The 25,691-nt window shown below is 40.8% G+C and overlaps 1 protein-coding gene across 6 annotated transcripts in view; it reads left to right on the top strand.

The window, feature by feature from the left end:
- Positions 1-3,861: 3,861 nt before the first annotated feature.
- kaznb (kazrin, periplakin interacting protein b) overlaps positions 3,862-25,691 on the top strand; it is a 110,214-nt gene continuing 88,384 nt past the window's right edge. For all 6 annotated transcript variants that reach the window (XR_005441416.1, XM_038696480.1, XM_038696479.1 and 3 more), the window contains exon 1: positions 3,862-3,953. Coding sequence is in view for 5 of the 6 variants with exons in the window: in XM_038696480.1 (XP_038552408.1) it covers positions 3,878-3,953 (76 nt within the window). In the remaining variant the exon portion in view is untranslated. The remainder of the gene's footprint in view (positions 3,954-25,691) is intronic.

The raw sequence follows: 25,691 nt of genomic DNA on the forward strand, positions 1-25,691 counted from the left end.
GGAGCAGTGCACTTGTCAGGGAGGTTATGTGAGTCATACAGCACCTTTAAATTCTTGCCTCTGTGTAGCTTCACTTTGTGTACGTGGAAAAGGGAGCAACTTGTGCAAGAGTAGATTCATAGATTTTTGAGCTTTATAAGGATATCGCATTCAAAGGGAAAGGCAAAGTTTTTATTGCGTTATAAGTTTGCCAATTCGAGCCAATTTTCATTAGATGGCGGGCCAGAACATAGTCAGTTGGTGAACTGATCATTTATAATCCAGTTATGACTATACCTGGTTAGCTCAGGCAGTAGTGTACTGGACTCCTGCTCAAAAGGTTGTGTGTATTTATTGTTTTTATTGTTTTTTTTGTTTATTTTTTGTTGTTTCTCTCTATGGGCCTTCTGAAATGGTTAATTTTCATGGAATCCACTGTTAAAAAAAACAAAAAAACAAAGCTTTTCCGTCACTAAATAGTAAGGTTAAAATTTAAAACAATAAGCAGAGGCAAAAGTGGTTTATTTTCCTGGATAGAAGACCTGATCATCTCAGGATCACTGATTTCTGCGTTTTTCGCCACGAATACCTTTCAAGGTCTCATCTGGCCTATGTGCATCTGCTGAAATTATTTTTGTCCAGATACCATCCATCACACACTCACGTACCTTAATGAGCTATCAAGCCCACCGGATGGGCAGAGATGTGCCTCTAACACTGGATACAAGATCAAAGAACTGGGATGCTTTGTTTACTGGATCTTCGCATAACACATATCATGTTGATGGATAGGGTTATGAATTAAATGCAATCTGTATGTTGGATTTGATCCACAGGCCAGATTTTTCTTTATTCAGTGGGATGGCTAGACATGTTTATTTGCCCCACTGCCATGGCAGTATAGTTTATGGCTGGATGTAGTTTATGGGGGTGTAGAGGTGGGCGCTTGGAATAGTGCTGCACCATACTCGGGCTGTCAGTGTGAAATATCACTGCACTCTCTCTTGATTGCTGTGTACGGTGCATCAGCCCTATTCATAAAAATGCAATTCCGTGAAGCTCTGTGCCGGGCTTGCGAAATAAACCATGATACACCACAGAGGCAGATTTAAGATGTAGGAGATCACCGAGACTGCTTTAGGGGAATGGCACTCCGTTACCACATGCAGGAGGAGTTTCAGAAGAGGCGTATGTTACATTTAGGGTTTGCATGTGCTGACAACATCAAATATCACAAAATATTTTACTGCATAACTTTATCAGTAGCTTAACTGTCTTTTCTGAGTGACTTTTTTAGTGTGACAAGATAGCGCTGTTTAGTGAAAACCGCCTATCTGGTCAGAAGTGTGATCTGTTTAACCTTTTAACCACACCCAACAGTGAATGGCACCCCGTCTTGAATTACACCTGTGTTTCACTGCATCAAAGATGACAAGATATTCAGGCAGTGTTAAGTCACCCTTTGAGCTACATAAAGCAGTTAAAAGAGAAAAGTTAGATTAACTAAACAAAACAGTCATGATGGCAGCTCTGTGAGACTGTACTTAGACGCAGAGTTGCTTTGAGCTAAATGCCAACATCACTGTGCAGTGTGCTTACAATGACAATGCTAACATGCTGATGGTAAACAGGTATAATGTTTACCATGTTCACCTTTATGTAATTTGATTACATTGAGGCTATTATCCCACAGAATAGTTAGCCTTGGTACAATATTGTTGTTGACTGATTCATTAAAATTGTTCATTCATTTTCAGTCTCTCAACTAATCCACAAATGATTATAGCTTCAACATGTGCGCCGGTGTTTTCCTTGACAACAAAAGATCTGGTTGAATATAAAGAATTTGGATCAGTCCGGATTATTTGTCTTTTAGGGAAAGACAGCCACCAGTGACAGGAGACATGGTGGGAGGGAATGACAGCTGCTCATACATGACAATATACAGCCTTCTAAAAAAGTCTCACTCTGCCCCTACTTCCTGTTCAAAGAGAATAGCATTAAAGCTGATGAAGATGGAGGGGAGATTTATTCTGCTGGGTTAGTCTCCCAGACTTGAAAGTGAAGTCGCGTCTCGAGTCTTCTCATTGTTTGTGAAATGCCAGTGTTCAGTTTGACCTTAGCATTTGGCTATTTTTTTGTTTGTATGCAATGTTGTTTGTTACAGCTTCTGACAGTGTGCTTTCAATTAAACAGCTACTTAACCTGCTCTTAAGCAAACAAACTTAATGTTAATTGCTTTCATGCTGTTTAGGCTGGGCATGTTTTTTTCTGCTTTTCACCTGCAGAACCACCTGCTAAATCGGCCCTCTAGCCAAGCCTTCCTCCCTGCTCCCACTGTAGCCCATTGAGTGTCCTGCCATTTCCTTTCAAAACAGGAGGATGTGATGTGAGGATGTGACTGCTGCGGTCAGGTCCCTGGTGTGCTCGCAGAGGAGAGCAGTGGTGTGAGAGATGGCTCCATGACAATGGGCTTCCTGGCAAAGTTGTTGTCTTTTTTTGCTCAGGAGGAAATTGGCGCAGGTTTACACGCTGCAGAGAAGGCCTGAGTGTGATAATACGTTGGAACAACTGTCAGAGTCCTGTCTGTGGAGGTCTCCATGCCAACAGCTGCACAATGGGTACAATATAGCTAACTTTGCCTCCAAGGCCTGAGAGGGTATTTTAAGATCTTGAAACATGCTCATTTGATCTCATGGCACCGTGCATTTTTTATTACAACACCTTCATGTAGAGTTTGGCTGCATTGTGCAGTAAATTTCATTTTTCACTGTGCACTGCTTCACCAGAGCTGTTGCACTACATATTGAGGCAAGTAGGAGTTTATAAGAGTTATTTTTCAGCGGAGTATGAGCTGATTTTTATTTTATACTCAGCACTTTTCTACAATTCCTTTTCAAGACGAAGCCTCTGGAAACCACCAGCTGTACCAGCCCTACTTTTCACTTTTTATACAACCCTTCCACTTTCTCATCCTCCTTTTTTTTCCCCCTCAGCACTGGGGGAAGATGAAGCACTCGAGTTTGCTAGAATCTGTTTCCCAGCAGCAGTCTGAGCTTTAAGATGGATCGAGGGGATTTGCATGGGGTAGGGTGGAGAGAGTAAGGGATGTGAGGGAGAGCAGGCGAGAGAAAGAGGGAGAGAGATGTTATTGCTGAGGCACAGCAAATGAGGGCTGTAGAGAGGGGAGGAGGGAGAGGGAGGAGAGAAAAGGGGGCATTGTCACACAGATCAGGAAACAACAGTCCCGTCCTGTGCCCAGAGGACAGGCACGGCTGTCTACTCTCACTGAGAGTGAGGGGGGAGGAGGGAGGATTGACTTTTACCTGCCGAAGAAGCCGCACTCACCACTCGCCTCCCCTCTTCTTTGCGCTTCCCTTCAACACCAGCTTGTCTGGAGCCGCAGAGGACTGTCAGCCTGTACAGACGAAGCCCAAGATCAGAGTGCTGGCAGGGAAACTGTGCCTACAGCTCTGCTACCTGCTCTACCACCCTGTATTACTCTGCCTCACACATACACGGCAAAACACTCTCAGAGGCATACATTCAGAGAACTTTCTCCCGTGCACACACACTTACATGCTGACAAGCTGGCAGACAGGCACACCCCCTCCCATTATCTGTGCGGGGAGCAGTTCTGCTCATATTGGTGTAGCAGCGAGGGGCTGTATTTCGCTCCTCAGCAGCAGCAGCAGCAGCAGGACGGGTCCAGCGGAGAGCAGTCATCGAGATCACACGTCAGCTTCCACAACAGAAGGCAAGCACCCTCTATTCTCCCTGTTCTTTTTTTCTCTTTCCCTCTCTCCTCTTTTTCTATCTTGATGTGACGCAGTGTGGCTGACCTTCCCTCATCCCCCTCCTCTCTCATTTCTCCTCAGCGTGTGCCAGTGGGACAGCCATGGAGGACACCCTCACCTGCAGCCATGCCACCTTCTCCCAGGTGTTTGGACGCCAGGGGCAGCTCATGCAAGCCAGTGAGTAGCCACAATTACACCTCCTGCATCCCTGACTATTCATCAGCCAGCTGCATGTCCCGCATGTCAACGTAACTGATCTCCACCCTCAGCATTTCTCCCCGATCCCATCGTCAGTCTTATTGCCATTGTAATTGAGCTGATGCTAAGAGGTGCAACAAACCTCTTTTTAAGGTACAAAACAATTACAGTATGATTGCTAAAATCTTCCTGGGCTGCTGCTGTGACGAAGCATACAGGTTTTTTTTGGGGGGGTGGGGACTGGGTTATTTTTGGGGAGGATGTCAAGATGTGCGTGCTTATGTAAAGGGCAAGAAAAGATAATAATTTCAAGGTTTTTGTCTCGCATCGTAAAAATATAATGTGATTGTGATCATAGTTGAGGTTTCTGTTTGTGCGGTAAGTTGCTGGAGCAGGTGTGATGTATTAACTTAAGCAGGGAGCTACAAAAGCACGTCTTTTTCAGATAATATTTAGGTTGAACTTGGGGCTGTGGCTCAGCTGTGTTGGGAGTCTGGTAAAGGTCTGGTAAACACTTTATGTGGACCCGAATACAGAAAGATAAATGATAAAAGGTAAAGACTGTTTTATGAATTAGTAGTTGTTTTGTTGACAGAACAGTTTTACAGATTTGTAAGCAAGAAACATTTCTAAGTAATTTGATTGAATTCTGAAGTAGCAGATCTAGACAGGTGTAGAACCATAAACACTGATTTCAGCTGAAACATATTCATAATGCAGGTACACAGTATTAGTGAGGTTGAGTCTGACAGGCTGAGACACTATCAGAGATGCTCTCAGAGCTCAGACTGATAGCTAAATTATTGAAAGCTGAATCTATCAAGATTTTCAGGGGTGCAGACACATCGAAGACAACCTTGGAGCGCAGCAAATGAAGCATACATCAGTGATATCTTATTATGTAATGCGCATGGTCAGAATACATATTTCCCTTGGGAGAAAAAAAAAGTGGAGATTGACTTGCCTCCAGAATGAAAGTGTCCGCTGCATCCTCCCTCATCTGGCCTGTTAGTCAGTGCCTTTGATGCCTCCACTCGGCCATAAATGCAAAGTGATTCTTCATACAGTGTTATGATGGATAATGAGGAGAGCCCAGGGCAGAAACCAAAATAAAACTGCCTTTAGAGTTGCATCCCATACATTGACTTTGCCACTCGGTTTTAGGTTCCTGTGTTTCCCTTCATTACCACCTGGGGAGAGTAATCGCTGAGTGGCGTTTCAAAGCAAGTGTAGCAACAACGATGCTAAGACAGCACTTTGTGTAGCTAATAATCAAAAACATCAGTCATTTTCCTGAGCTGGAAAATTCTTGCTTCTTGGGTGGAGCGAGTACTTGGCTAAATAGAGTATCTGATACAGATAATATAATTTTTATGAGGATGTGTATCTTATGAGGATCTCTATCTAAAATGTGTCAGTATTTTTTTTTAATAAACAATAAATATAGCAACTTTTACATTAAAAAAGCCCTGTTCCGTAAATAGTTCTTACTGTTGTGATGAAGAACAGTGCTCTGAAGCTGAATTCTGAGGCTGTTTTGTAAATTCTCTAATTTTAATATGGCAACATCTAGTCAACCCACTTCCAGTTAATCCTGCCCACATCCTGTTTAAGCCCCACCCTTTCAGAGTCAGATACAGATAATTCAGTGTAGAGACAGATACGCATAAAGATCATGGTGTACTCGCTCATCCCTATTCTTTACATATGTTTCTTAATAAGCTGTGTTGCAGGCTGGATTCATTTCCCCTGTTTGATATGTGGAGTCATGATAAACATGATAATCCGGTGCAGTGGTTTGTTGTTGTCTTTGCTGAAGTTCTTCCTCTTTGCAAAAGAGCACCCATTTATAAATAATGCACTTTGAATGTATCTGTGGGCTTAATACTCTGTTTATAAGAGCATATTACTGTTAAAGTGTTGTAGGGCCCGGATGAATGTTCTGCTTCAGACAGGCAGAATGCTGGAAGCATCTTTACTAAACGAATGGTTTTGTAGTGCTGTTGTTTGGCCGTGTGTCTCTCTGGTTACATGTTTTCCCAGCAAGCAGGAGAGGGTGACCCTCTCAGGATTTGTATGCAAATGATATGACAGAACACAAACACTGGAAAAGCCAAACATAATGTATAACGCAATGTACTCAAATGTTTGCATATTGTTTCTTTCATCTTGTGTTAATCGGTGTGCAGGCACTTTTCACAGTACTGTATTCTATGTTTGACCGGGTCAGTTTGTCTGGAGGGCATCACCGTATAAAAGGGAGGTAAAACAAGACGAGGGTGTGGCAGTGCCGGAGAGTCATATCTCATCATGGCAGCTGAGCCAGTCTAACCTTCAAAATAAAAGTGTAAAAGTTTTATAAATCAGAAAACGTATCAAAATATATAGGGATGGAGTTGTAATTAGATTATCAACAGTATAAAGAGAGACTACAACTGTAATATAAAATATACACTCAGTTGCCAGTTTATAAGGTACAACTTGCTAAAACTAACACATTCTGATGCAACAGTCCTGAAATAAATCCTATGTTCTTATAATGTTCAGTTCTTGTTGAAACCCTTTAAGTAACATGTTCTGTACTGTATTGCATTATACAGACAGTAGGGCTGACCCCGAATATTCGTAGCTACAACTGGTGTTGTACCGTCTTGTCTGCACCTTGCGGGTTGTTCAGATCATTTATTACCATTGATGACCACACGAATATTATATCGTTTTTAAATAGACCTGTGAGGATCCGCAACGTGCATGCAGTTGTCGGTTGGTAGGCGTTCAGAGAGAAAAAGGTCAACAATAAGCCTCAGTTAGCTGTTAATGTACAGTGGGGATGGGTTTTGAGTAGCGATACGTTTAAGGTTTCGACTGAAACAGGCCAGTATCGAGTAGTATCCAAACATCTCCAGTCAAACCAGTACTTTATTCGATACTTTTTGTAAACGGATCGTGGCAAAAAATTACTATTTTTATGGTTTTTCTTGCAGCCAAACACACAAGCAACACACCAAAAGAAAGAGAAGTGCACGGCTCTTTTTTCCCATTATGTGCCTGTACTCGCTTGTAAGTCCATGCCAAATTTTAACAGCCCGTTCACTTTCGACTGCGGTTTCAGGTATGTTTGTCACTGTTGCAAGTTTATCTCTACAAGCTTGGCTTTTCGTTGGTTTCATCTTCTGGTATCCTTTAACACTACTCTATGCATTTTTATTTGCTAGTCACATCACTTTTCACCATCGATTGCTGTGTTCCATCACATCAATTAAACGCTTTTTATGGTGCAGCAGCCATCAGCTGATTTTACTCACTGAGCCTCTGGCTGCAGCTGCGGCTGATATCAGATGTAGTCTGTGTGATCAGCTAGATGTGCAGACTCTCTTTTCCTCTGTTTGCTTCTTAGACTCTTAAGTGTAGTTTAGTGACTTGTTCAGCCGACTCCTGACTCGTTTTCTATTTCTTACTGTTGTCTTTTTTAGAGGAGGTTTGCGACTCACCACTAAAGGTTAACAGCACTCGTAGAGATCTTTTAATTCAGTTTATTAATTGAAAGTTAACAAAATAATTCTCCGTGGTTGACTTTCAACAAACGTATGGAAAAATTTAATTTAAATTTGTTTTCCACAACCCATGTGATCACTAAACTGTTTCACTCCTCCTCTCTCATTCAAATACAAAAAAACTCCCAAGCTGTCTTCCTTCCTCTGTGGTTGACCTAATTAGGATGATGAGCAATCTGATACAATTTCCCAATATTTTTATAAAACAGGTTTTTGAAAAAAGAAAAAAGAAATGGATCTCCTTGCTTGTCCATAACAACAACAAAAAATAGCAAGTTATTGAATGAAGTACTCTATTGGTATCGGTATCACTTTAAGGGTACTGGTTTTGGTACTGGTATCGTAAAATTTCAAAGGATACCCAACCCTAATGTACAGTGTAAGTTACACTGTCTAATAAATAGAGGCTGCGTCTCTGCAACTTATCAAGATTAAAACGAAGCTACCGTGTGTCCCCCTTCCCCAACGTCCACTTGGACTTAAAGATGAACTGATTTAATAGGTTTTGGTGGTCAAAGGTTATCATAATGACCTGTAAAAACAAATCTTTTGCCTATCAATTAACACCATAACTAAAGAACAGAAGGGGAGACTGTGATCAGATTTCACAGCTGGTTGGACACTGAACATGTGACACTTTTGAGTCAAAGGTCATTATGACCACTAAATAGGTTTCCAGCCACAATTTAAGAATAAACTAGGCGATTCCAGATTTCACAAACATTGACTGGGACAACACTATGAGTAAACAAAAACTACACAGTACGGGCTTTGGTCCATCTCGTCTGTCTCATCTCTGCCTTTCACTTCCTGCCTCATTCTGAATTTTGAGTGTCTTCAGAATCACGTGCCTGCAAATATCATATTGGAGTGTGCCAACCTAATTGTGATCCTGTGAGTTAGTGAGTTCAGCTCAGAGAGGCTTTGTAGGCTAAAAATGCCAGGAGAAAACAAAAGCATCACACGTTGTGTAGCTGAATCCACCTTTACACACCTGCAACACATCTATGACAATCCTTCATTAATCAGTTCAACATTGTATATTCACTGGCAACATACATATGTATTATCGATATAGTGATACCTTCCATTTAGTCAATAAATACACTTTTTTATTCAATTTCTTCCAAGGATTCACTACATATATTATATGGACAAACATGGATGTAAACTTAACTGGTTGGAGGAGGACTGTGGGGCAGTAATTCTGGTTTTATCATGAAACGCCTCATGAAAGTGTTGGTGCGATGCGTATACACTCTCTGCCTCATGCAAATTCTGTTTGATTGTTCCACAATGAACGGGTTAGCTGTCAGAGTGGATGCACAAGCAAGAGGGGCAAATCTAACAGATATGCAAATCACAGTTCCAGTTAGGCTGCTGTTGTGTTTTGATGTATTAGGTTTTGTGCTGAGTTGACTGACATTCTTTTACGGAAAAAAGAAAAAACAGATATCTTTGTGAGAAAATGAAGTTATGATGAGAACAAGAGCTGTTAGTACACAAGCACAGCAGCATCTTAAAATTATAGATGTGTTCTATAATTTGCAGCCTCTCAGAGATAAAACGCCCTCCTCCCTCAGTGCAGAGCAATAGAAGTGTGAAACGCTTAGTCTAATACTCACACTGACAACATATTTAAGCAAAACTGTAGCAAGAGTATCCTCTTGTCCTAACAGCATTTTTTCATTTGGGCATCTTTGCTACGACTATAATTTTGCCCCGAGCAAATGACAAGTGAAACGGCTGTTTCTGAAAACTACATGCATTATTCACTAAATCCTGAATGCCTTTGTGTTCATCACAGGGTGAATTCCCTCCTCTTCATCTTTGCTTTTAATTCTACCAACATTTTGTCCCACTTCTTGCCCTTAAACTGCTAGCGGCAACAAAAGGTTCATAACGGTTTACAGCGACATGGAAAATATAGCCTCATGTGCACTATCAGAGCATTTGCAGAAATCCCTGCATGCTCAGGCTTTGCTCCCTCCTGCCCAAATGGCCGTGCCCTGACCTTTCTGCTCCACTGGACCAAAAGGATGTGACAGGGTTAAATGCAGTGTAAGATTGTCCGCAGTGTAGTCCTGGAGGTCCACAGAAACCTCTCACTCTGAATATCTTCAGTCTCCCTCATGGGTAGAGCCATCCTGATGTCTCAGGGGAGTTCAAGGTGCTGGCTCATGGCCAACGCTCTCATACCTATTAAACCCCGGGCTGCCGGCCATCGAACCTAATAGTAATATAATTCAGAGAGAGAGAAAGGCGCTTTAAAGTGCTTCTTTAATTGAGTAATTTTCGGTGCAGGTGTGTGCTGAAACTAATCCCATAAGAGCTAACAGAATTTATGCCAGACATAATAAACTTTCCTTCTCCTTCTCTTGATAAAAAAAAGTCCAATCAGATATATTAAATATACAAATGCAATCTCTGGCCACTGCTGAATTGGCCCAATACGTCCCTCACACTGGTTTATATATTCTCACTTACATTATTGATCCTAGTCCCTGGGTATCCCCAGCAGCACTGAAAATCACTCCATCAGAGTAGATGCAGGCTTAATTTAGATCCCTTTCTCTCCTAATCTCCATATTGGATTTAAGATCCCCAGTAGAGCTGAGAGTGGCAGACCTCACGTGTCTGTCAGTCAGTACATCCCGACTCACAGTGACAGCCTCGGGCAAGTTACCCAATTGCGTAATTCTACATAATCTGCTGGTACCAGTTTGAGGTAATTTATTTTTGCTAAAATAAATATACAAGCTTTAATGTATAGCGGTATGCTACATTTTATTGAGTTGTTGCATTTAGTTGCATATGCTCCTCTGGTACGTTTTGGCAGGCGATCACATGTATCTTCATTAGCGCACTTTACCCTCAGGGTGGTCAATAAACCGATGGGAGTTCGCTGACTGCATTAGTTCAGTGTTTTCTCTCTGAGTCAAAGTGTCTGCTCTTTGACTGGAGATCAACATCTTCTCCTTGACTGACAGGGGCGTTCCTTACTGACTAAAGATAATACTGTGTTTAGGAGATGCTGAGCTTCATGAACTCCTACTCACAACATGGCAAGAGTAGTATGATAAAGCCTGCGCTGCATGATGGACCTCCTAACAGACTGGTTTTATGGAATGTAGCAGCAACTCCCAAGAATGGACTGCTACCAAATCCTTCCTTCCTACATGTTAGGTATATATATGTCCCACATATTCTTGCATTTTATAATTAGTTATTCAATTATTTTTTAGTATTAGCGAGTAGGGGGAAGTGAGGAAAAAGAATGCAACAGAGGCCCCTAGCTAGAATCAAAACAGGGATGTTGCGATTTTATGGTACACGTCTCAGACTACTAGGTCATGGGTACACCCATGTTTTAGAAACATGTGTGACAGGAGAGATCAAGAAGCCATTGTTCTACAGCTGTACTAGAAGCTCTGTGAGGCTAACCCTTTGGTGCTTTGTGCTAAATGCTAACATCAGCATGCTAATATGCTGCTAATGCTTAACCTACGTTCAGCATCTTAGCATGCTAACATTTGCTGATTAGCACTAAACAGAAAGTAGAGCTAAGGCTGATGGGAATGTTATTTTGTCACAAACCAAACTATTTCTTCACTTCACCAAAGTCAGTGTGTTTTATTGTATCTCCTGGATTTGTTGAAGACGAAGTGCTTCAAAGGCATTTCATACATTGCAGCACTGTTTTTCAAAGGATTGTAGCAATTTCTTGCATTCTTAACTGTTGTGCCTCTTTCTTTCTCTGTCGCACGCGCGCGCGCGCACACACACACACACTCATAGAAAAGTGAGGTTATTGCAGAACTTTCAGTGGATGCACATAAGCTGAATACAGTGTGCTCTGTGAGCACATCTCCCGGATTTAATAGTCACTCATCTCCAACACTTTAAAGCAGCGAAATTTGTCACTGCTCGATCTGCTGTGTGCCAGGAGAGAGTTTAAGGTAGGAACAGCAGCTTCCACAGCAGGGCTAATCCTGTCCATCTGGGCGCCTTGGGTTTTGTGTAACTGTGTGAATGTGTGGTGTACATGAAGTGAGTGAGTATTCAACTTCAGGTGCAGGACAGCAAAACATAACCCAGTAAAAGATGCTACGATGATAAATGTTCTTAATGAATTCTTACACCTTGAGAACAGCTTCTGCTGTGCTGTTCACGTCCCTGCAGAGTTTTCTGTGCTATTGAACCCTCTTCCTGGGTGTCTGCTGACTCTGCACATCTGCCTCACCGTGCCCAGTACTGCTGGCCTCTTTTTACCTCTCTCTGCCCGCCATAAACCCCTTAGCTACACTGTTTTCTCTGCAGACACATGAGCCGCTTCCCAAAACACCAGTGTTCATCTTACAATTCTTCACAGTGCTGATGGAGAGAGCAGGTGAGGGAGGCTTGGAGAAGATAACAGTCGATGCACAAAACTTATATTCGTAGAACGTAAATTTCAAAGTCTGTAAATCTGAAAAACTGTCACTTTCTGCAGCTAACATATAAGGATTTGAATTGAAAAATGTTCAAGTTGTTGTACAGCTCAGCATGACTGTAAATACTATCCCATTCCATCAGACAGCCCACTTCTCATCACTCTCTGCATTACAGCACTGTGATGCAGAAAGCAATCCTAAAGAGAATCTGTCGTGCTCCGACAGTCTGTATAAATTTGCATCAGTAGTTAGTGCAGAAGCTCCTGTGGTGATGAAATATAGCCTATTCTCCCGGGTTGTTCTCTTTAACATGCAGGGCACGGCGTGCATGGATAAGAGTGCCAGTGCACACTGTGTGTACGTCAGTGTTACAATGAGAGCTTCAGTTGGATTGACTCCCTGTGTGTAAGCAGAAACAACATCCATCCATTCATCCATCATCAACCGCTTATCCTGCATAGAAACAACATACAGAAGCATATATTTTTAGTTCAAACAGTGCCATTTGTTTACATCAAAAATGCCTCTATTTAGAAATATAGATCCTGCATATTTGTAGTTCTTAAAGGTTATCTCTATAAATTATTGCTAAGAAGGAGCAGCTCACTTTTTCCTAAAGTACATAAACTCCAGTGAAGTTTTGACAGTGTAAGAGCTAATGAGCAGAGCTGTGTTTGAACCCACACACTTTAAATCAGATATGCTCGCGAGTTGAAAAGCTTGACTGTACGTGTTCTTTGCTACCAATTTATACCACAAAGGGAGGAACAGACTTAATGCCAAGAGTTTCTTAAGATGTGTACAGAGCGTGGATGTCAGAGGGGAGCTGAATCTAATTCAAGTCGCTAGATCACAAGAGCGTTGAATTAACCAGAGCTCATGATAAACAACTTTTCATAAGAAAAGGCTCTTTGTAGAACACAGTGAGGAGACGCCGTCATTCTGAAGGAAGGAGTTTACAAAGAGGTTGTGAAACGAGTCTGTGTCTTTATGTCCACATGTGTGAACCAAGCAGCCAACCACCACAGTGATAGCAGGCTCAATGCCTGCGTTGTACTCATGCCTCTTGGTAATACGTCTTAAAGTGAATCAAGAGTCACTAGTTTGTCATATTACATTACACTGGCTGCTAGTTTTGTTTGGGGATTTGTTACTGAAACCAACTTACCAGAGCCAACACCTCACTGAGGTCCAATGTAGAACATGTAATGCTCTTATAAATGTCTCTGGTGAATTCTACTTAAATCTGCAACGCTGTGAGGATGCTTCTGTCGACTCAGACCGATGCAAAGCATTCATAGTCCCTGGTATGAATGACGGTCCGTACACATTATAACTACCATCCCCCTCCTAATGCATTGCAGCACCTGTTGGGGACAGCTCAACAGTCTTCACTTTTGCCCTTTTAGCCACCAGAATTCAATCCCACGATAAAAACATCCTCTACTTACCAATTTAAACACACAAACACAATATGAAATACAATAATGCCTTGAGACTGGATAGTTTGACCTTGTTTTTTAAATGCTAAGCCAGTCTACATGGGCCACACTGCAAAAATAATGCACACTATTTCCAGCGGAGTAAGGCTTTACAGAGTGGGTAGAAAAATAAGGTAAATGTTTTTTGGAAAATGACTTTAATGGTTAAGAATTAGGCCTGGCAATTAGCATCTTGATAAGTGAGTTTTTAGAAGCTACGTAAGATAACTAGCAAAGCTTCATCTCTTCCCAAACTGCTGGCGCATCATTCCTGAAAAATAAAGCTTAGCATAAGTTCATGCTTACTCTTACGATTCATTTTCATTCACATCAGCTGACTGTGGGCATTCACGCTATTCACTTGAGTAAATTAGATTTTGTCCTATACCTCCGTGCCTCCACCTCCACCCCTCTACCTCAAGTTTTCTTTTATAATTAGTACTAATGAGAGACATGATCACATACAACAAAATGAAACATATGACAAGAAGACAATTTAAAAAAACAAAAAACAACACACATGAGTAATAGAGTTACTTGAAATTGTAACTTTAGATAAATCTACACACGACATTAAGATTTGTGTACTTAATGACTTTTTGGGGTAGAACTACCCCAGTGGCGGCAAATCAATCAGTCAATCAATCAATACTTGTTCTTCACCCTTTTGCTGTCACCAGTGTCTAGTTCACCAGACAGCTGTGACTACACCTGTAAAACATTTCCTGTTGTGTGCACACTATATCAAACACATGTTCTCGCTGCAAAAAATGATTCTTTTTATTGTCTAATCTGCAAGCAGCAAATCCGCACATTTGAGAAGCTAGAGCCATCACATTTTTACTTGGAAAATGAAATGATTAATCGATTATCAAAGTGAATAGTTGATTAATTGTTTCAGCGATTAAAAACAATTCTAATAGCTTCTAGTCTTTCAGTTCATTTCTCCTGGTTGAAATAATCTTGCCAAGGGGACACCTGACTAGAAAAGACAAATCAGCAGTCATGAGTTCAAACTAACCAAAAAGGATGGGTTTAAAGGATTTGACAGACTTATAAAAATTTATGTTACCTAAAATAATTCGACCTTTATAGCTTTAAAGTTAAAGTGCTTTAACCCCTCGTGTGTGAGTTGTACCAAACGTGAGGCTTGAACACAGACCGCAGATCAGAGGCATAGGCTTCGTCCTGGTTCACAACCGCATCAGACCAGCAGTTATATAAGTAGTTTTCACCTCACAACTGTGAAGTCATCTTGGTCGGAGCTGTCCTCCACAGACGTGTGCTTGGAGAGACATGCTCAGCATCATTAAGCAGCGCTCGGCTCTGGAGTGTTTGATGTGAGATGGAAATGGAAAAGCCCACGAAATATGGCGGCAACAAGTTTTCTCCGCACAGGAACGTCTAACTTGCTAATATCTTGAATTGACGTGCCTTTGAACTCAGAGTTGTTTACCTGCACAGAAATGTGTTAATGAATGATAGTGATAATACCTGAAGTCTGACCTCAGAGTAGCTCATCTACTATTAGAAACCTGCCCTGAAATTGAAGTCTGAGCATCAAAGTGGCTGATAATCATAATGGATTCAGAACCGTCATCCTATATTAGAGTAATGTTGATATTCAGCTATTAAATCCCCATCTGTCTCATTTCAAGTTTGTGAGTTGTGTGCTACCTGCTATTGTGCTGCGGTACAAAGATACACTTTGGCTCTGACCCACTTTCATCTGCCCCTGAAAGAAAGGCACTTGCTCACAAACAGTCCTAATTGGCTGCAGCCTTGTCACCGGTGCTGCCTGTAGCCCCAGCTCTCGAAAGGCACTCCTGCGTGCAGCCTCTGGATTTTGAAATGTCATGTTTGAGCTCACACAGGTCTGCTCTAACAAGCAGTGTTTACCCTGACTCTGTGAAAAGATCCTTATTTCCGCTCCTTAGCTGATGCAGAGAGATTTCTTCTCTTCTGTCTGCCAGTTGGATCTTCAAAGTTTCTCCTTAAGCTAATTTTCATGCTTTGTGGTTGCCACTGAAAACGGCTGTTAGCGATGCCCCTTCCCTTCCTGGTTCCATTTTGTTCCATATATTTTGTATTCCCATACATACATACAATGCCAAATGACATTGTGACCCTGTGTTGAGATATTTGCAGCACAGCTACAACAAACTAGCAGTGGCTTCTTTTTTTTAGCTATCTGCTAGTTGTGAAGTTCCGACTGAGAATGATCGTATAAGACGAAAGGAATAACTTTCTCCAACAGTAGTCTTAAAAGGACGCAATGCAGCGACATGTTTTGTTTAAAGTAAGCTTTTGTCTTCCTCTGCTGCTGTCGCTGACACTAATGCTGTTTTTCTCAACCTACATTTTTTACCCACAGCTCAAAGCGCCATGTACACGCCCGTTCTTATTTGGGGAAATATTTGAAGTACCTAACTGATGTAGGAGTAGATGAGGTAGTTGGCAGTAAAGTGGGTATACCAGTGAAATAAATTAAAACTCGGTGACTCCTGGAGTGCACTGAACAACAACAAAGGATTCTTATGTAAGAAGACCCGAGGGTGGATTTGTTTCTCTAACTTATGTACGGCTGTTAGAGGATTTCACTGCTTTCCGTGCTGCTGGTACCTGCTCCTGCTGTGTAATTGAATTAAGCTGTTATAAAAGATGCATGGAAGCAATCATTAATTAACCTTAAACCCTGAGAATCAGTTTAAATCATTCAAATAGTCCATCTCATGACCCCTGACCTTTTGTAAAAGCAGATACTTACCTGTCGTTTTTTGCCATTACACACACCATTACACCTGACATAAAGGGAAGCTGCTCCTTACCTTAAAAAAGCTAAATTAATAGCCTGTGTGTGTGTCTGTTGGCTGAGCGGAGGAATTTTAGCGAGAGTCACAATCCTCTCCGAGTGGTTTCATTAGGCGTTGAAGAGGAGGCCTCAGGCAGATTATCAAAGGGCCATTGGAGGCTTTTATGTTCAGCCGAAGGTTCAGCACTGCCCCTGAGATTTGTTTTCCCTAACTCTTTGACTGGAAGAAAGAGAAACCTAGATCACTCCCTGATGATCTCTTGTACTTCTCACTAGGTGGCACACTGATCAAAGTTATGCAGAATCAGTGGCGGGCATTTTACCCTGGCTTCTCTCATCTGTTAAGGACCATATTTTAATTATACATCACTAACAGGTTTTTGGAGAGATCAGAAATGACCTTTTTCTTGTGATAAATCTTGTTATTCTTTGGAGATAATAAAGTTTTTATTGTTAAAAGGGCAATTTGTAAAGTTGTTATATAGATGAAAGGTTAATATGAATGAAAATGGATGTTTTAATCAATTATTTAACTAAATTAGCCTTTTAAATGTGCAATGCTTTGGATTCATTTCTCTGAGTCACTCAATGATGTCACTTAGTGGAAGCAGTCGCCAATGTTTTGAAGGGTCGAACATGTGTATGTACATGTCTTTGTCACACTTGCAGCCGTTCAGGCCACGGTCAGCGAGACAGCTAAGGAAATGAAAATGTAACTTACATTTTCATTTGATTCAGTTGCAGCATGTATCAAAGCTACCAGGTGGTGGCAATGTTGCTGTGGGCAAAATGAAATCCCTCCTGCAGTTTTCTGCCCCCACAGTGGAGCTTCATGGTCTAATGCGGCGCTGGTTGGCACAGTGAGATGTAGCTCTCTCCATCCTGGTGGGAATTAAAGGATCTTTTACCTCAGCTATGACCTTTCTTGAACTGGTCAATAGGAACCATAAACTATGTATATTGCATTTGTAGATTAGAGATTGTGCAAAGATATCTTGAAAGATTATGTGGCGGAATGTTGAGAGCAAAACCATAAGGATTAAAGTCCCGAGTTGAGAGGAGTGTTTGATCTGTTTGCCAGTAGCTGGTATTTTCAGATATGCAAATTACAAATTGCATCATATTATAAGGATTTGAGATTCATGTGAGAATGATTTTTGCACTGCTATTCACTATATGTCCAAAAGCATGTGGATTACCCTTTCTGCATGCTTACATACTTATGGTTTGGGGCTGTTTTTATGGTTTGGGGTAGGCCCCCTAGTGTAATGCTAATTGCTTCTTTAATGCTACAACATATAATGACATTTTAGATAGTAGTCGGCATCTAACTTTGTGGCAACACTTTTTTGTGGGCCCTTTGCTGTTTCAACATAACAATACCACTGTGAGGGCCATAAAGAAATGGTTTTCAAAAATTTGGTGAGAAAAACTTGACTGTCCTGCACAGACCCCCGACCGCATCACCATCCAACACATTTGGGATCATTTGAAATGTGCCGGGCCCTAAATCAGTGTCCGACCTCATGATTGCTCTTGTGGCAGAATGGGAGGAGAATCTCTGCAGTGAGGCTCCAAAATCTTGTGGGAAGCTTTCACAGAAGGAGCACATGAATGCCCAAGTTTTGAAACAAGATATTCAACATTCACATGTGGGTGTAATTTGAGGTGTCCCAATAGTTATTGGGACACCTTTTAGAGAGATTTATCTTCTGTCATCTGTTTATGTCAACAAGCTACCGTCTGCAATCTTAAGAGGCTACATATTACATGGTGTCCTGTGGTGGTTTGAAAAGGTTTTGTACTTAAATGCTTAGAGTTGTTCCCTTGAGTTGTTTTAATTCACATGCAGGTCTGCCTTGGAATTAATTAGTCTGCTCTTGCATTGTAAGTAGTAAATTACTTTGTGTATATGTCAACAGACTTGAAACAGCAAGGTTAATTGAATACTTGATCTGGACAGCAAAGGCAGTTTTGGGATGTATGGGAAAAATATTCTAAAATGTGTTACCAGGAGGAAGGTTTTACTCTCCTTGTTCCATTTAAAATTTTGATTCTGTGTTTCCTGGTGGAACTGCAGAGGGAAGAATCTGCAGGGAGAGCTGAAAACTTTTCCTGCCCTGCAGGCCTCATTGTGAAGATGGTTTCCTCCAGGCTGCCGTCAAGGTTCTTACTGTCTTACCTTTAACAGCTTTCACTTGTTAAATAAACTGACTGGCAGACAAGAAAATTAAAAACCTGTTTAAGGGCAAAGTAGTTTATTTAATTTGCGGCTGTATCCCATACCTAATAAAACACCACTTCATTACTTGAAACTGTGTTCCAAACAGTTTTTGGAAATGAATAACATGAAGGCTTTAAGTTTGAATTAAAGTGTTTACTACACTCAGGAGAACCTAATGTTTATATATTCAAATATAATGTAAATGTTGAATATGTTATGTACAGTATACGGTATACTATATGTAATATGAAAACATCATTATTCAGGGTGTTTTCCAACATCCTTTTACTCTAACAAGTTTTTTGATTAATGCTCACTGTCCCTGACAAATAACATAAATAACCTATACTGTATCAAACACTTAAATATATGTAATATATTTTAACATGGTCGGTCAGTCAGTCCACCACTTTGGTCCAGACTGAAATATCTCTATTAGTATTACATGGATTATGTTCAGACATTCATGGTCCACTTAGAATGAATCCTAATGACTTTTATGGTCCTCTGACTCTTCCTATAGCCCTACCATGAGGTTGACCTTTGTGGTTTGGAGTGAAATGTCTTGGCTTCTATTGGATAGATGGACATGATAATGGGTGCATTCATTCCCATCTCCTCTAGCGCCACCATCAGAATTTCTTTGTTTGTCCATTATCTTAGTTTATGACCAAATACCCGCAAACTAATGGAATTCTTATCAGCCCCAGCTGTACTTTGCGTTTAGTGCTAATTAACTAATATTAGTATGCTAAAATTCTAAAATAAGACGGTCAACATAGTAAACATTACAACTGCTAGACGCATGTTAGCATTGTCATTGTAAATGTTAGCATTTAGCTAAAAGCACTACTAAGAGCAACCTCTCAACGCTGCTAGCATGGCTCTAGACTCTTAGTCTTGTTATGAGATTTTACTTCAGTTTATTGTTTGATTTACTCATTTTATTACTGTATTAAAGACAGCTGTAATGTGTAGTACAGAACTAACTCAGCCAATTTGATGATACTCTTGATAGATTTATTAGTAACACAATCTAACGTCTGTTAAATGTATGTATTATGTATGTACTATAAAGGACATAAATCAGTATTTTACACACTAAACATAATTGTTCATTGGCCTTCAGTTGGATAATGCTTGCTTACATGCAGTAAAGCAGGATACAACAAGTGTGTACAATAGACGTGTGTGATATTTCTCTCTGGAACTGGCTGAATTGAGTTAAGTGCCTGGGTGCAGATCTGATTATATCAGATACAGTTTAGTATTTAAACAAGCCAAAACATGCCCGTTGGGTCGTGGGAACTGTGGAAATCAGAATGAAATGTGCACTCGAGGGATCCTCTCACTCGCTGTGGACAGAGAAGAGACGCCTGGCAGTCTGCCCCAGCTCCTGTCTGCCTGATTGTTTTGGGTAGATTCCCTGATTTTTCAGAGCTTCAGTTCTAGGGGAACATAGCGACATAAAGAAACCTAGTCCCAATGAAGTTTGTTTTCCAGGGAGGTCAATCTCCTAAATCCACTGTCACAACTATGCACTCCATGTTCACAGATATTCCCAGCTCTGCCTATAAAGGCAGACAAAGCTCTGCACACACAAAAGCCTCCATCTGCTCAGCATCAGAAATTAGTGAACAATAGCCAGAGGGAAAGGATCAAATGCTTTTACAGGAAGTGTGGAAGCGTAACATTTGAGTAAAGTATAAATATTCACCATTTATGGAATGTGTGCATGCCTGACATAAAGATAAAAAAGATTGTATTTTTTGGTATTTTTTCAGAGTAATCCTTTTTGAAAAAGTGTCCAATTTCTCTGGGGAATTGCAACACGCACACTATCAGCGGGTGATTTGGACCCCTCCTGCAGATAGTGATGCAGAACAATGAAGCAGACAACAAAATTACAGGCTTGTGTTGATACTGTCAGATACAGAGGGGGATTCAGTAATTTCTATGCAAAGCAAACTCTGCTGAGCTATAATTGATCTGTCCAAATCCCCTCGTTTGAACAAACTTGTAGTTAGCTTTACAGTGGCCTGTTTTCCAAGGCGTCTAAATGAACATTCAGCTTCAATCCTGAGTGGGAGACGGTGTTATAGCCCGGGCTTAGGTTCAATACAGGCTTTTGTCCCCCTCCCCGCAACAAGATTTATTTATTTATCTTGCATTGGTGTAATTGAAATGTAGCTGAGTTCTCTGTCTTGGGACTTCCTAACCCTCTCACAGACTCCATCCATCCTTTCATCTGACTTGGGGGACTTTTGGACTCAAAGGGTATAGTTCTCTTGGAGCGTCCTCAAATTGCCTTGGCAGTAGCTGGTTGGCTACTGTCACTGTAACCGTTGGCCCGCAAAGTGAGCAGAAGCAAAAGACTCATTTTAATATTTTTGTCATCGCACTTCCCAGTAGGACAGCTTGACTGAACTCATTTGAATATATTTTACTGTATTCCACACATCTGCATTAAAACCCTCCCATGATAATATTGTGTGTGACTTCACAAATTAACAACCTTCATCAACCATTTTTTACATGCACATTATATTCTCCTTTCACTGGACTGTATAGGCTGACAAAACACTAACATGCCTCATTAGAGTTCTTTGTTGATGTTGTTTTGCTCCTGTGGGCGGCTACAAAGATTGTAATGAGCTGTCCACATCTCGCAGTCACCAGCAGCAGCACCACCTGTGTGTGGGAGGGTGCTTCACAAAAAATATAATATCCCTCTGATTTAAATTATTGTAAACATTTACATCAAAAATACAGATGTGAAGAAATACGAACCTGATGGGGGGATCCTCTGTATGCACATATTAGAATAAAGGATTTAATTATGAAATGTTGCAGGAAATAAATAAGACCATAGATTCTGTGTGGAGACTATAATGAATTGCTGGGGGCTTTGATAAGAACAAGAGATGACATGGATGCAGATTATGCTGTTCAACTTAGGTTGGGCTTATGATATGGTTTCTGCAATACAAGCATAACAACCGCATTAGAATTAAATATACAGCCAATAGTTTGATTTCACATATTAATTATGCTGTCAGTGGACATTATAGTAACTATATGCAAGTGACTATGAGTAATTACTAACACAGTATCAAGAGAGGATTCCCTTCAATACAAATTAACACTGTACCTTGATAATGAATGATGAATCGCGTGGTCAACGTTAAAATGAAAATATAATAAATCTATGGGTTCTGTAAGTTCATAAGAAAGGTATAGCCAAAGAATAGCATCCAACCTGTCATGGTGTCTAGCTTGCTAGGTATATCAATTAGTATAGTTAGAATTAACATAATGTCTACAAACGCAATACACAAATGATCTGTGACAATATAACACAATCTGAAGTGCAACATATGAGCCACACATCATTTATTGTGTAAGAAGTAAACAGGTTAAAACAATACTAAAAAGCAATACTTCTCTCATGAATCAGAATCAGAAGAAGAAGGAGCTTTATTTATTAAGTAATGTTTTACACATACGAGGAAATTGCTTTGGTGATAAGGTGCTACATGTAGACAAACATACAGTTGACATAAATAAATGTAGAAATATATAAATATGAAATCGACAATGCAAGTTATATAAGAATAATAAAAAGAATAGAGAAAAATAATACAACTATTTGCAGAGAAAGAACAACGTCGCAGATATTTACATGTGCATTATTCCGGGTTTGTGTTGTGCAGACGTACTGCAACGGAAGAGAGTATTGTATGCATAAATATATAAATTGACAATATAAAAATACACAACAACAAAGATTAACAATTAACAACAAATTTGTGCAATGCATATACAATGTACACATACCATGACTCCAGGATATGTCCACTGTACCACCACTATAGGCTGGCCTAACTATGCCTGACTAGGGAATTTGGTACAGCCGCCCCCGTGAGTATCTTTATCTGGAATGCCAGGGAGCCGAATGAGACAAGCAACGGGGGTGAAGATACTGTGATTTTAGACCTTCACTTCGGCAGACCTGACATGCCCAATCGCGCTTGGTATGAGTTTGACAATCCGACCTACAGGCCAATGTGCAAGTGGCAGCAATATCATAACCACAGAAACCAAGGTAAGGTCATCCACCTGTCGTTGCCACTTAAAGCGAGGGAGATACTGGTGTGTGAAATGAGTCCAGAAGTGGTCGAGGATGGTCTGGTCAGTGGCTCTGCTAAATAGGTAACATGAGGTATTGTTACGTCCCGCTGCCCCATGAGTGGCATATTGGGTGTCACAGGGTACAGGTCTGCTATGCTGGAGGATGTATTCCCTAGGGCTTGGCATTCAGGATGGCCTTGACCTCCACCAAAACTGTGAGCAAGACATCTTTTTGATACCAACTGACTTCTAATGACCGCTCAGAGGGCATTCTTCATCGATCTAATCTCATGGTCCCATGTGCCACTGAAATTAGATTAACCCTGAAGATAATCTGATGATCTACCAGTCTTGTCTGTAGCTCTGGCTTCAATTTTACACAGGTCTCTCTGCTCTCTCTCTGCACCACGGATGTTTGTTCCCTGATCAGAGAGCATTTCAGATGGTGGCCCTCGCGTGGCTATGAACCTCTGTAAGGCCAGCAAGGTCGTCTAGGTGTATGTAACGTGTGGTGAAGCATTTAAAAATGATTCTTCCTAATTTATTGTCCATCTTCATGTGAACATAACGTCGGGGAAAGGTGATGCTGCTGAGGTTGGAGAGCTCTTGTTCCCATTTCGCCCAGGCTTGCAGATGGTCAGGGAGGTTTGGGTCATCGAAGGGAATTAGCAGTCCCAGTGGATCATATTGGGTAGATAGGACCCTAAATATGTTCCTCATTGTGGGGATGTGCTGCTTATGAAGTCTGTGCTTGTATTGCTTGCCATTTTGAATTCTTAAACTCGCTATTGTAGCTGATCAACAGTGTGAATACATGGCTTCACATTTCCTCACTTACATATTCTCAGCAGAGGACTGGGGTGCAATCATCTCCATGCTGCTGCCTCATCTGGTTTGCTTAAACCAGACAAATTTTAAACTTGCAGGTGGTGTTGGAGACTTGCAAATGCAAGATACACCTTCACAGCTGTCAGACGTTGATGTCAGCAGCCTGGAGAAGAGTATCAGCATTTGTTATAATTTCATGAGTGAGAAGCAAGCAGTTATTACAAATCGTTCAACAAATTCAAAATTCAACATCATGTGTTGTGTCTGTCATATCTTTGTGATGCTTTATGGCTTTATAGCCAGGAGCAGTAGCATTTTTATTGTGATATGGTGTGTTGACATATTCAGGATGGTCAACGTAACATTTCTTTTATAGAAAGCCACCTGTCTTCTCCATCATGTATCACAGTGTGTGACAGAATGGACTGAATAAAAATTGAAAGTGGAGCAGAGAGGGGAAGAAGGTGTGTCTGTTCTCCAAGTTTGACAGCATGTCATTTTCAGCAGCAGTGTGCCCATTACTTGACGAGTTTGGGGCAGAGAGGTACACCTTGTAAATGTTGAATGTGAAATTAGAATCCAATCGTCAGCCTCTGTTGTAAACATTTTATCCCCCCTCTTCCACCCACCCACCCTGCGCTGATTTGATGTACGCCGCTTTGCCTGCAGGGCTGCTGTGTGCTCGTAAACATGCCTCTGTTCGCCATGCTCGTTGCAGTTCAAGACAAGGCTGGAAGGTGTGTGGCCATAAATCGCTGATCGTAATGCTGAAAAGCTGACCTTGGCCGTGGTCAGTGAGTCACACGTTGCCTCAGTCGCTCTGTCACTCTCGCCCCAAACTGACCTTTCAACCTGCTCACTGGCACTGAGAGAAAGTGATGCTTGACTCGAAGCCAAGTGTGTCCTAACCTCCTTCAAACATGCCATCTCCATGGTGACTTATGTTGACACAACTGGTCGATTGACCGAAAATTAATCAACAATGATTTTGATAACTGATTAATTTGGTAATTTATCAGGTAAAATGCCAAATATTTACTGCTTATATCTGTTTTATTTCAATACAAATTAAAAAAATTTGGGTTTTTGACTATTGGATGGAGAAAAGATTGAATAATCTGTCTCTTTCCTGGCTTTTCCGACATTACACAGTCTAAACAGTTATGACTTAACATACAGTTCCACCTTTTGTTTCCCCTTAAATAATTTTAAGGTTGGAAAAATAATTTCAGTCCACACTGTCTGACTGGCAGTATCATATATATTCTGTATCTGCTTGTTCCAAATCTTCATTGAAACTTTAAGATTACCAGAGTGAACAATTCAAACCCAAGACTCTGTCAAATGGAAATATTCTGTTCATTTTGCACAGATCTCCCCAAAAATTCAACCTGCCATATTTAATATTTTTGGAAACTTGTCACAATAATAAGTGTCTCACAATTTGCCTCAATCACAAATTGAATGTGAATGTTTTAATCTTTGTCCTTTTTGTCAGTTATTTGACTCTTTTAGCTATTTTTGTTTTATTTTTATATGTTGTGTTTTTACCATGTAACTAGTTCTTGTCACGCTTATTATTTGTATATCCCTGTAAACGGGACACTCCTGCATAAGTAAGCATGCTCTCCCTAAGTTTTCCCTGTGTAAATAAAGGTTTTTATCAGTCAATCAATAAATCAGCCAATCACAAACTTTGTTTTGTTGATCTCAGCTTGAATTTAAGATAAACGGATGTGGGTTTGAAGAAGTGTTTGGCTCCATGTGTTGAGTTGAGTAATTTCTGGCCCGCTGGCAGGCTACTGTTTGCTTTTAACTTAAAGGATCCAAAGAAGAATTGATCATGTAAATAACTGTAAGCTGTATGTTAGTTTCCACATCTGCAGGGCTGCTCTGATAAATGCTCTTCTATCACTCATTGGTTTGAAGCCTGTATATTAAAGTGCCATTTTTCACTATTGATCAGACATTTCTACAGTACCACCCATGGGCTCAGACCACAGAGCTTAATGGAGACCTCTGAGCAAAATCTAAGAAACAAAGACATTTCTAAGCCTCATATTGTGTTGATGTAGCCTCTGACTGAGCAGAATAGACATTATTACTGGGACTGTCTCCATAAAAAATGATTATATAATGGGTTGAATGTGAGTTTCTGTGTCTTGGTAATGGATTTAGCCTAATTATGCCCCGCTTGCCCAAACGAGGGATTATTCTGAAGGGGAGGACAATGGAAACTGCTCGGCTATGGCCA

Source organism: Micropterus salmoides, unplaced genomic scaffold (assembly GCF_014851395.1).
Source record: "Micropterus salmoides isolate LMB-PRFRI ecotype aquatic unplaced genomic scaffold, ASM1485139v1 Ms_hic_scaffold_4, whole genome shotgun sequence".
NCBI classification, from domain to species: Eukaryota; Metazoa; Chordata; class Actinopteri; order Centrarchiformes; family Centrarchidae; genus Micropterus; species Micropterus salmoides.